The 13,136-nt window shown below is 29.7% G+C and overlaps 1 protein-coding gene across 5 annotated transcripts in view; it reads left to right on the top strand.

Moving 5' to 3' along the window:
- LOC145291164 (polypeptide N-acetylgalactosaminyltransferase 13-like) overlaps positions 1 to 13,136 on the top strand; it is a 175,705-nt gene that overhangs the window by 133,755 nt on the left and 28,814 nt on the right. For all 5 annotated transcript variants that reach the window (XM_080136692.1, XM_080136693.1, XM_080136694.1 and 2 more), the window contains one exon: positions 1,580 to 1,678. In XM_080136692.1, the coding sequence (XP_079992818.1) occupies positions 1,580 to 1,678 (99 nt within the window). The remainder of the gene's footprint in view (positions 1 to 1,579; positions 1,679 to 13,136) is intronic.

The raw sequence follows: 13,136 nt of genomic DNA, 5'->3' as shown, positions 1-13,136 counted from the left end.
GCCTCAGCAAAACCGTGCATTCATGATAGCAGTCGTCCACGTGGAAAAGTCTTCAAGCCAAGAGCTGTGGACGCGAACTTGCCTGGTTGATGAACCCAGGCAAAAAGGGAAGAAAAAAGGTTGAATGGTGTTGTTGACTTTTATATCGGGGTGAGTGTTCTGACTGCGCATGTCTAGAATTCCTTTCAGGGGAAGTGACGTTTCCCATGTGTGCGTACATGTGTACGTTAGCGTGTCTGTGTATGCACATGAATGCGAGTGTATATACGTGAATGTGAATATATGTACGTGTCTGTGCGTATGTGCGTGCGTACATGTGTGTGTGTATATGTGAGGAAAAACATGTTCGAACAGATATCACCCAATTAATTTTATATTATGATTTTTTTATCTTTGTGTCAGTGGAATATGCATTCATTTTTGTTTTGATATAAAAAAGTTTGCAAAATAAAAAAAATTATAAAGCAAAAAAATTGAATTATAAAAAAATAAATAATTAAGCAGTAATATTCTGTTATGTTTAACAAGGTTTGCATATATATATATATTTTATTATATTTTCACCCCAAACGAGGCACATTGCCACTTTGGTGTAGGGGGCTACTATCAGGGGCAGCAACTGTAAGGGCACTATGTAGGGATTTGGGCAGCAAGATGTCGGTTCATGTTGCATTTGAACTTCTGCATGTCAGTACAGTTAGGGAAGCAGGAACCTGGAATCGAATTCCAGAGTCTAGCGATTCTGGGGAAGAAACTACTGGAGTAGAAAGATCTTTTACATCTAGGGATCTCTACTGTGTGGGGGTGGGATTTAGCTGCCTGTCGGGTTTGTCGAGAGTGTCTACGTCGTGGGGGCACAAGTGTCTGCAGTTCGTCAGAGCATTCACCATTAAAATACTTGTAGAACAAGCAGAGGGATGCAACGTTTCGTCGATGGGACAGAGGCTGAAGCTTAGATGCCAGTTCAGGACCTATCAGATTGGTGACTCTCTTTTGAACCTTGCCAAGGAGCGATATATATATATATATATAATCATGTCCAAACGCATTTTATTTCCTTTTGGTGGATTGATTGTTGCTATTTTCTTCTGATGAGTTAAGGGCAAAATAGATTCACTGATTGATATAATCATTAATTGATTGATTTTGTGCTATGAAACTATGTCAAGAATTGTATACGTCAACTTAATTAAAGGAATAAATTGTAAGATGGTCAACATCATGAAATTTGGAATATAGACTTTTATCATTCATTATTTATATATATATATAATAATTTAAGAAGATAAAGAGTTAAGTTACGTAAGAACTTTATTCCATTATCAACTCGATAAAGGTTACAGAAGGAGGAATAAGGGAGAAACTTTAAGCCATGGCATTTCAAAGCTAAACGCTTCTTGACAGAAGAGGAGAAAAGACCAGTATAATATCAATGTAAAGATAAAAAGACAACAGTGCCTTTGAAAACATTCAGATTAGAAATAGAAAAAGTTTTTGAAATTAGAATTGGAAATAATCCTCCTGCTAATAAGTTGCTTTAAATTTGAAATTCCTACTAATATCGATTGTTTTATTTCAGATCCGAAATAAGGTGACCGGATTGTGTTTGGACAGTATGGGTCGGAAAAGTGGCGAGAAAGTTGGCATGGTTGCATGTCATGGCTTTGGAGGCAATCAGGTCAGCAAGGTTTACACTTCCTCATTAAACGTCTCTTTTACTGTCTTCATCTTTCTGCAGTCTTCTCAATAATAGTTAATAATCCACAGATATTTTTAATGGGGTAATCTTCTGTTTAATATTTTTAATGGGTTAATCTTCTGTTTATTATTTTTAATGGGGGTAATCTTCTGTTTAATATTTTTAATGGGAGTAATCTTCTGTTTAATATTTTTAATAGGAGTAATCTTCTGTTTAATATTTTTAATGGGGGTAATCTTCTGTTTAATATTTTTAATGAGGTAATCTTCTGTTTAATATTTTTAATGGGTAATCTTCTGTTTAATATTTTTAATGAGGTAATCTTCTGTTTAATATTTTTAATGAGGTAATCTTCTGTTTATTATTTTTAATGGGGGTAATCTTCTGTTTATTATTTTTAATGGGGGTAATCTTCTGTTTAATATTTTTAATGGGGTAATCTTCTGTTTAATATTTCTACTTTGTGGACAAGTCAATTTTATATTTTGTTCCAAGTTGAACACAAAACTGTGCAAAATTAGTTTTCTCATATTTCCATTTGCTTTTCATTTCCATAAATCAATTTCAGGTGAAAGAAAAAAAAATTGGACAAAAGATTAAACCGACATAAATTATTTATTTTAACTCATTAAGTTCAACTTATTAAATCTTTTTTTGACTATTCAGTTGAAACTTCAAGTAATGACTAAAAATTGGTTAGAATACATAAACTGAAAAGAAAAAAATTATTTTATTTAGAAAGCGAAATATCGAATTTCCTATAACTAGAACACTGGGTACATATGATATACTTTAAAAACCAAGAAGCTATAAATTCAAAATAAACTTCACACATCATGGTAAGGAGCTAAGTAAATTTTGGCAATAAGTTAGTGGTTTACTATTGCAAAATTTATTTATATAAGTTTGTACATGATCGAAGAAATAGAATTTTAGCAAATTTCACAAAAGGTTTTCATCAACTTGCAAAGAACTTGATGAATTTTATCTTTTCTTCAGAGTAATTATGCAGCAATTAGTATTATATATAGATTTAAAAAAGTAATTATTTGACGGAATTTGAATAAGACAATGAATCATATATATATATATATATATGGCACAATCACTTTGACACACCAGTTCTTATCAGATCACTGAAGTTAAGCAACATTGAGCCTGGCCAGTACCAGATGGGTGACTATTTGGGAAGTCTAGGTGCTGTGTGTACCATGTCGAGTCGTCGAAATTTCCTAGTTGGTATTTGGTGGTCCATTAATTCACTGGGAGAGATGCACCCCCCCCCAGTCTTCGTTAAGAAATGTATCTAGGAGACGGAAACTCTGATGTAAAAACCTGCAGTTTACGGTGTATTCTATTCTGTGGCAGTCGTCTGCACTGGCAGAGGTTAGCAGTAATACCAAGTGTGAATGGTTTGACACAAAGCCTTCACCACTATAAACAAATTATCTGTGTGAATTTTTGAGTGACTTATTTGTTGTGGCGGAAGCTTATACATCGAAATCGATGGGAGAGTCCATCATATATATATATATCTCAAACTACATAAATTAGGATTGCCACAAGATAATGTGTATCACAACATATAATTCGCAATACAAAAAAATATTTCTGAAACTCTTTTCAAAATTTATCAATTAAAATTAACATATTACTGTTTTGTCACCATAGTTATTTTATAGACAGTGAATTAGTAATTAAAATGTTTTAAAAATGTTTCTAATTTATGAAAATGTATTATGCAATAAATTGTTTGAATTATTAAAGGAAATAAAAGGAAAATATTTGAATGTTTTTTTTTTTTATCATTGAATAATTATTTGTGAATGTTATGCAAATGTTTTGAAAAAGGTTTTGGAATTCTTTTGTATGATTTATTGGAAATAATATTCAGCCATCAAATCTAATATTTAAAACAATAGCAAAATAAAACAAAAATTAAAAACAGGAATCCCACTTTACAATCCAAATTGATTCATTGAATAATTGTAAACGCAACAAAATCAGTTTTCCATTTTCGTCCATATTTCCCTCACATTCACATCCATGTTGACCTGTTTCAGAAAGAGATGAACTCCATTTTGCATGAAATTGTAGAATCTACATTGAATTTTCACTAATTTTAATTGTTAAAAAAAATGACTGACTGTGACATCATAGGATAAAATGGTTGATATCAGAACTGGCAATGCCTGCCATTGAATCTTTCCGCTGGGAGAATTTTAGAAGTGATGGTTTCAACAGCCACAATAGTCTTATTTTTTTGTCCCCTTAAAATGTGGTCAGGAAAACATTTTTCATAGTCTCTTTTAATGGTAAAAACATAAAAAAAATGTTAATGCACATGTGTTAGTTTGGCCTAAATTTATATTCAGTCCAAATCTTTAGGTGTTTGTCTTTGTCAATTTTTATGAAAACTGCAATTGAGATTGAAGATTATTTTGCTCAGGAATAAATAAATAAATATTTTCTGTAATGTGGAGTTCTAAGGTTACCCACTGAAAACGATGATGAAACAATTAAAAAAAAAAAAAGATCTTTTAATTATTTAATTTTTTTAATAATTAATTGAATCCTGTATGTATTGTATTATTATTATTATTATTATTATTATTATTATCATTATTATTTGTACAACTATTATTTTAGTTATTTTTCACAACCTTTCAGTCAATGCGAGTGCATCTTTTTGAACTTGGTAATGTATACAAAGTTTTAAACTAGATATGGAATTATGGCACAACGGATAAATGCATTGAGTGCAGCCAGTTTTAATTGAAAATCTTCTGGAGGTTGAAGGCCCAATTCTCAGTACCTGCAAAAAATAACTAAGAATGAAATGAAAATATAAATTACTTGGAAAGTGAAAATTCTAAAGGTTCAATTCCAAATTCCATTTTATTTCCCCAAACAAGGATTCTAGAGTTTAAAAAGACGCACTAAAAATGGATGGTTACATCGGACAAAATGTTGTGAAAATAACAACTTACGAAAACTCCAAATTATCAATCCTTATCTCAAAAGATTCCAAAACTACATTCTGTATACGCACAGGTAATGAACAACTTTATAAAACCAATTGTTAACTTAAAAAAGATAAAACGGTCGTTTATTACGTAAGTAGTTTTGGGTGAAAGTTGACTTTGTTTTGTTTCCAGATCATATTTGTGCAATGAACAACCTTTTTTTTTTTTTTCTTTTTTTTTTTTTGGAGAGGAGGTGGACAATTGGTCTTCAATGGTTTTTCATCTGTTTATACATTAATTATTTAATGTTTGTCAATAATTGTTTTAGGGTTTAGTTTTATTAGTTTTTTATAAATATTTTTATATTTGTGTTTTTTTTTTTTGCTATAATTTTAATTTGTTTACATTTTAATAAATTATATATATTTTTTTTAATTTATTTTTAATTTATATATCTTTTTAATTTATTTTTAATTTATATATCTTTTTAATTTACATATATTTTTTTTAATTCATGTGATGTTATATTTTTGTAACCAATTATTTATTGAAGTATTTTACAGTTTTATTTTTTTTTTTCATATTTGTGCTATTGATTTATTTCTGTGCTGTTTTGTTTTATTTTTATATATTTTGTTTGCTATGTTTTTTTTTTAAATTCATTTTGCAATGCTTTATTTTCAAGTGAAGATATTTAAAAAAAAAAAATGTTTACAATTTAATAATTTTGCACATTGATCGGTTCCTTTTTGAAACAACTTTACTGTTGATGTGCATTAAAGAATTAACAAACCAAGTTTGAATCCAGTCATGTCGATTTCATTCATATGCATATAAATATCTTTAGGGGAAGGTATGAACCCACCAGTGATGGTAAAATAACAAAAATTTATTTCATATTTAAACTGTTGATGTATTTACTTGAAAACTATATTCAATTTATAAAACAGATATGCTTCACGAGGTAAATATTGATAATGAACATATTAGTTATGTAAAATTCATTTTAATGATTTTAATATTTCATCTAGTCTCTTCTCAAAAATGTTTTTCTTAGTAAATATAAGCAGAAAACATTTGCAACCAACTGTTTTGTCTTTTATTAACAATAATAAATCATTATCATAGTGTTTCACTCTTGAGGTCCATTGTTGGGCAGTGTCTGAGATACCCTTCAGGTTGGCATCGGAGCATCCCTCACTTGGGGTCAGTCTGTGAGGATGTGTCGATACTCTGCACATAGGTACTGCAGGGGCACCAAACATCCTGTACATATCCTTACTTGTGCTAATTGCCCTGTATTTTGGTAGCCATCGCTTGGTTCCCAATTTACTGTTACCCACGCCAGAAGAGCCTCATTATTGTTGTCTTGTCTTGGCAAACGATAATCAATATATATATATATATATATGTATATATTAATCTTTTGTTTTCACATGTCAACAATTCTAGATGAAAATATATTTCAGCTATGAATAGAATTTTTTTTTTTTTAGTACTTCCACTGAATGTGTATTAATAAATTGAATGGCTGTCTTTTTAACATTAATAAGTTGTTTATTAGTGATAGAATTGTTTTGTTTTTGTCCGATTAAAGATTGACAGAATTGCAGCTAGACTTTGTGTTGGTTCTAATTTAAAATCATGGGAATGTGGTTATTATTAGTTTAAGGGTAATTTCCTGATGATAGGTACTGACTTGTTTATAACTGACTAATTGTATCAAAAAAAAAAAAAAAAAAGTCTATTACTAGCTGTATCTGCCCGGTGTTGCCTAGGATGCAGCAAAGTCATTTGAGGTTTTAGTTTTTATTTGTTTGCATATTTTTAAACTTATGCAGAAAAAAGAAAAATTGATGGTAAAGGGAGACAACTCCTATTTCTAATGTAAAACTAAGTTGTCCATTTTCACATTATATAAGCCATACTTAGTAACGAAGTGCTATATGATCTATTTTAAGATCAAAATTGAAGTGTTGAAATATTATCTATTCATTTCCATAGCAAAAATCTGGATTTGATGTGCCATGTTAAATGAAAAATAGGATCTGTTATCTTTGTTAAAAGAAGTGTGAGAAAAAGAGATCTTAAATTTATTCAAAGTCTATTAATTTTTTTTTTATTATTAACAGAAGCTGATTTTTTTTATTTTTAGGTGATTATTTAATAATGTTTCATTTAGATTGGTATTTTTAGGTGATTATTTAATAATGTTTCATCTAGATTGGTATTTTTAGGTGATTATTTGATAATGTTCCATCTAGATTGGATTAATTAATCTTAAAGTGTAATTAAGCACATTATAATAATAAGTACATAACAATAATGAATTACTGTTGTCACATCTGGGCAGGAGCTATTAAAAGCACCTATCTTGCCTTAACAGAGTTCAAAATCAGCTTCCAAACCTAGTAGATGATGCCTTTTTCTTCTTTCTGCAACCTTTTTCCATAGAAGAGACGTTGCAAGTCTGTCTCTGCTCTATCATTAATTTCATAGTAAGTGCTCATCGAAGTGTAAATCTATAGCCCTTCTGCCAGACTTTCACAAAAGACACTCATCTAGCTAAAACCACTATCAAGAACTTCTTCACTCTCTGTATCTAACTCTAAGCACAAGTTCCATGAACAAAGCCTCTTTCCTAGAACTGCCTGCCTGTAGAACTCTGTTCCAGTGGTCTACTTTACATCTGATTACAACAGGGTCGTCTTCAAGTCCAAGTTTTTGTTATACCGTCCCTTTAAATAATCAAATTCTACCCAATTTCTACATTAACGATCACTATGCTGTTATCTCAGTTACCACTTTAAATTCATTAACCCTCATCCTTGAGTGGCTTTCAAGCCTTAATAAGTGGGGATTCTTATGTTTAAAAAAAAACACAACAAAAAAAAAAAAAAAAACACTAAAAATTGGCTCATTAAAAGCAAAGTTTGTTTTGTCAGTTTAATGCCATTTAAGTGGAACTTTTAAAATCCAATAAGATACCTTAAATGATGTATTGAGTTTATGTGATAATGGATCTGGCTGGATTGTTTTAATTAATTTCTATATTAACAGATAATCTTAGAGTTTTAATTAAATACAGTTGATGGATTGTTATATAATTTAATTAAATACAATTGATGGATTGTTATATAATTTAATTAAATACAATTGATGGATTGTTATACAATTTAATTAAATACAATTGATGGATTGTTATACAATTTAATTAAATACAATTGATGGATTGTTATACAATTTAATTAAATACAGTTGATGGATTGTTATACAATTTAATTAAATACAGTTGATGGATTGTTATACAATTTAATTAAATACAGTTGATGGATTGTTATACAATTTAATTAAATACAGTTGATGGATTGTTATATGTAAGGTTGTGGGTGCTATACTAATGTAAGAATTTGTAGTCGTTTATTTAGGTCTAGTGTCTATTGAAGAAGATAATCTTATTCTAAGATTGGATCATTACATCTAGGAACAGAACAGAATTGGATGCATGTTCTATGGTAAATGGTGTTAATTGTTCATTTGTGAAGGTTTATTAGGTTTGCTTGTCTGTGTGTAAAGAAAACGTTTCTATACTTATGTTTTTAGGGAATGTTGTTAGTTGATTAGAGTTAATAAAGACAAACAAGATGAAAAGTGATTAATTATGTTCAAAAAGATTTATAAACATGTCTAATGCGCAGTTGTTTAAAAGAAAATTGTCTGCTCATATTTATCAAGAAAAAAAAATCTTAATTATGAACAGTGGACTGCTTGAAATGTTAAAACTATATAAAAATAAAAAACTATTTGAATTTAAATGATTTTACAATTTTCATACTCAAATATGGAGAATTTTTTAGTTGAGAGATATTTATTTATATGAATTCATATATATGAAAAATTGTTCTAATAATCCAAAGTAATTTTTCTTTAAAGTTTTTAAAAATTTTGTAAAATTTAAATCTGAGAAATATTCTAAAATTCTTTGTTTGACTTTTTCAAATTATTTAAAAACTTTTTTTTCATTTATTTTTATTTTAAAATGGATATTATTATTATTGTTATTGTTATTATTGTTATTGTTATTATTATTATTATTATTATTATTAAAGTATTGTATTTTATACGGGTTTAAAAATTTTTTTTTTTATTTGATATATTATTGAATATTATATATGTCCAGATATAATTTTCAAGACTTTCTGATTATTATTATTATTATTATTATTATTATTATTTGTTGTTTCTTTTTTTGCAGCTATATTCTATTTGGTTAATTTATTTTTTCTGGGTAGTAATTTCATTATTTTATCGATAAAATTACTAACTGAACAAAGGGAAGTAACTAAAAAATTCAAAATAAAGAAATAGTGTAAATTATCTGCTAAGAAAACACCTTAAAAAAATGGCAAAGTAAAATATTTTCATGAATTAAATTTAAGTAATTTTATCAAATGGTGAATGTTGTATTTATTGATGGATTGTTTTTCTATTTAACATAAATTGATGCACACGCACACAGAATATGGATACAGATGCTAATGGAAGAACAGCTGAATGTGTGTTCCCTTTTATATCGTCAGGAAATGAGATTTACATTTGACTGGTTCCATTTAGCATAATAGTGAGGGTGTTTGCTAATGGGCTGGAAGATAGGGGTTCAATCCTCTGTCAAATGCCAAAATACTGATAACACTTTGCATTATAAGGTAAGGATCAAGTATAAATGGAGCAATCTGTGGTAAGGTATAGCTCCCTCCCCTGTATATCAGTGTAATAATTAATGAAAAAGGGAGCTTTTTGTTTTGTTCCATGTATCTATATTATATTTAAATATATATATATATATATATATATATATATATATATATATATATATATATATATATATATATATATATATATATTAGTGGCCTGGCAAGGCCACAAGGGAGACAACCGAAGCAACAAAACTGAAGCTAGCCTGCTAGAACTATATATACACAAATTTGAACATATTTTATTGGTTTGAAAATGTAGGTTCTTTTTTACCAATTGTCATAAAATTTTAACCAGAGAATAGTATTATAATCTTAAAAAAGCCTGCAGATTTTTATGTAGTTTCATCACGTAGAACCAAAGATATGAGCATTTCAATATTCAATTTGGCTACCAGTACAGATCTTTCCTTCTTTCTATCTATCTAATATATATATATATATATATATACACCACCATTTTTGGCAATTTTATGAGTTCCAAATCTCAACGACTGTTGATCAGAATTTAACAAATGAAGGCTCATTGGAAAGGTAATGACCTGAATTGTGACATTTGCCTTTAAAGGTCGCACATCAAGTTGATCATCAATCATCCAGAGTCTACTTATCGCACTTTTTTTACAGCCATAAGATGTTTCAATCATAGTCATTTGTTTTCCTAATTTTGCATATAAATTACAAAATACCTGATATTTCCCCAAAACCTCTGCCCTTGATGGAGGGGAGACTAAAACTTGCTATGCTTTCAAATGATCTGAAATAACAGCAAGGAGTAAATTTCACAATGTATAAGGATTATTTGATACTGGAATATTCATAATTGTACCCTATTTCCAAAAGAGGGGAGATATAACATATAAGAAATATTTGGAATCAAGTCTCCCCTTGCTGTTATTTCAAATCATTTGAAACCATGATAGCATGTTTTAGTCTCCCCTCCATCAAGGCCAGGGGTTTTGGAGATATATATATATATATATATATATATATATATATATATATGACTACTATACAATGCGATACAATGAAGTGTGCAAATATATCCACTGGACCACCTGTAAAAAGTTGAATATTGAATGCAGTAGCAACTCCTGGGAACATGTTTACCAGAAAAAAACAGTTGGAAATAAGTCATACACCATCCACTATGATAATGCAATTTTTACAGCTATGTACCTAGAAAACGGAGCTATTAAACCTGACACAGTGATATGAGAAGGAGAAATAAGCAACCTTAGTTGGAGTGAGTATCTCTAATGATGAGAGTTAAGTAGAGCTGAGAAAGAAAAGCTTACAATATACCTAAGTCTTATTTACAACATGGAAAGAAACTGGAATTTTTGGAAGATCTCTATCATTCCAATAATTATTGGACTGACCAAACTCATGAAAAAGCATTTAAAAAAAAAAAAAAACTACATGACAAATATATCCCATGAACCAAGTGCAAGAGAGATGCAAACAAACTTAAGGGATGGTTAAAATCTTAAAATGATATCTGTTGGCATGTTTGAGATAGCAGATGAATACCTGATACTTGGTAGGATGCCTCATCCTCAGTTAAAACAAAATAAGAAAATTGAAAAAAAAAAACCCCAAAAAAAACTTGTAATTTAACTTGCCTAGATATTATATAAAATGAAAGTTATCTTGTCTGTCTGTCCAGATAAAATTCAGAAAATATCAAAGATAAACTAATAAATGTTATGAACTTACCAAAGGTCTAATTAGTGACTTTGGAGTCAGAAAAACTAATTTCTTTCATTTAACAAATTAAACGAAAATAATTCTCAGTATAGTTTTCAAGTTAATTCCCTGAACCGATTATAAAAATTAGAATCAAATTAGTAGTATCTAGGGAGTCTGTGCTTGGATCAGGAATATAGAGGGGGAGTTTTTTTTAAATTCAATTTTCACCCCAAACAAGGCACAGTGCCACTTTGAAGTAGGAGACTACTATCGGGGACCTTAGTTGCAGAGATATTATGAAGGGAGATGAGCAGCAAGATGCCTGGCACATTACATTTGAACTTCTGCATGTCAGTACAGTTGGGAAAGCAGTTCCAAAGTCTAGCAGTTCTTGGGAAGAAACTATTGGAGTAAAAGGCTTTCTTACACTTAGGGATCTCTACTGTGTAGGGGTGGGATTTAGCTGCTTGTTGGGGGTATTCATGTCAAGGGGGTACAAGTGCTTGTAGCTTTCTAGCAGGGTAGAGAGAGCCCATCTTCTTCGTAGCAGCCTTGGCAATGTTCTCAATGTATCTGTTCCAACTCATATTCCCTATGAACGTTAGGCCGAGAAGTTTAAAAGAAATACTTTCAGGTAATGTGTTTTTGGCCATTGCTATTTTTAGGTTGATTTTGAGTTCAAACTTCGTTTAGAGTATCATTATTTTTTGCTGTAATTTTGTCCCAAAATAAACTTAAACATTTCATATCATAAAATTAAGCAGATTGCTTAGTTTTACTTTTATGATGCAAGACAACGCAGGGTAACCTTACTTCTAGTAGTTCATTAGGGCAATTTTAATTGTTTCCAAATATTTTCTCTCAATTATATCCATCAGAATTTAATTACATATGACAGCAACATTATGCATTTGACATCCTTATGACATGCGTAAAATATTCAGTGTATGAACAACGGAATGCTGCATGGTGATCAACTGTGATGTGTATAAAATAATTATACAAACCATTCAATAACCCAGATTATTTTCGGTGTCTCACCAATTTTATATAAATGGAAAATATTATTTTAATGCAGAGTTAACAATGATAGAGAAAATCTTTAAAACATGGGCTAGTTAATTACATAGTGTACCTATCTCCACCCTCACGATTTGTTTTCTGGAATGGAGATTTTTTTTTATGTCTGCCCTGCTTGAGTGTCAGGTTGGAAGGAGGAAGAATACTCTTTTTCTGGAAATCATGTGATTTCATCAACTTTCATTTACTCGCTAAGGTCAGTCTGTGTACCCTAATCTAACACTCATTCTCTCCATTCAAGCTCACATTATATAATGTTATATAATGTTATATTATATAACATAACGTTGTCACCAGGAAATGAGATTGATCATAACATCGAATTTTCAAGGTGTCATCCATGTTCAATTTTACTTACTATTTAATAATAGTTAAACGGAGATCATTTTAGAAGAAAATTTAGATAAATGATGCCTTTTTTATTATATTTTCTGGTAATCTGGTAGTTGGGAACCTCTTTTAATCTTAGCATAATCACAAGAGGGGTACGTCATAATCCTGCTGTCACCCAACATATTTACTGGATAATCAACAGATGCTATAATTTATTTGTTTACGCAGCACCTGCTGGTGGTAGTCTCTCTTTATTTTCAAATTATTAATTTTGTAAACTTTAACCTACATGCGAGATAGAAATAAAATGCATGCAAATTATTAAAATAATTCCAGCTACTAAGTTTGAAATTTATATTTTCAGGGTTTAAAACGTTTTTAATTTGTATTTTTGGTGCTTGTCTTGAGTTTCTCCTATGTTAAAAAAAAAAAAAATCTTTATGATTATCATACCAGTGATGAAAGAAAAAATATTGTGTTCCAAAAATCATGTAAATTGATCAAATAGTTTTATTATTAAGAAAATTAAATATTATGGCCAACCAAGGAGTGATTGTCTCACAATGCCATATTGAAATAGTCTCAAGAAACGAGAGATGACTCCACATAATT

Source organism: Euprymna scolopes, chromosome 12 (genome assembly GCF_053919585.1).
Source record: "Euprymna scolopes isolate OS-2025 chromosome 12, ASM5391958v1, whole genome shotgun sequence".
In the NCBI taxonomy this organism is placed as follows: domain Eukaryota; kingdom Metazoa; phylum Mollusca; class Cephalopoda; order Sepiida; family Sepiolidae; genus Euprymna; species Euprymna scolopes.
Note: the sequence above shows the minus strand (reverse complement) of the source record. Positions and strands in the feature narration are given on the sequence as shown.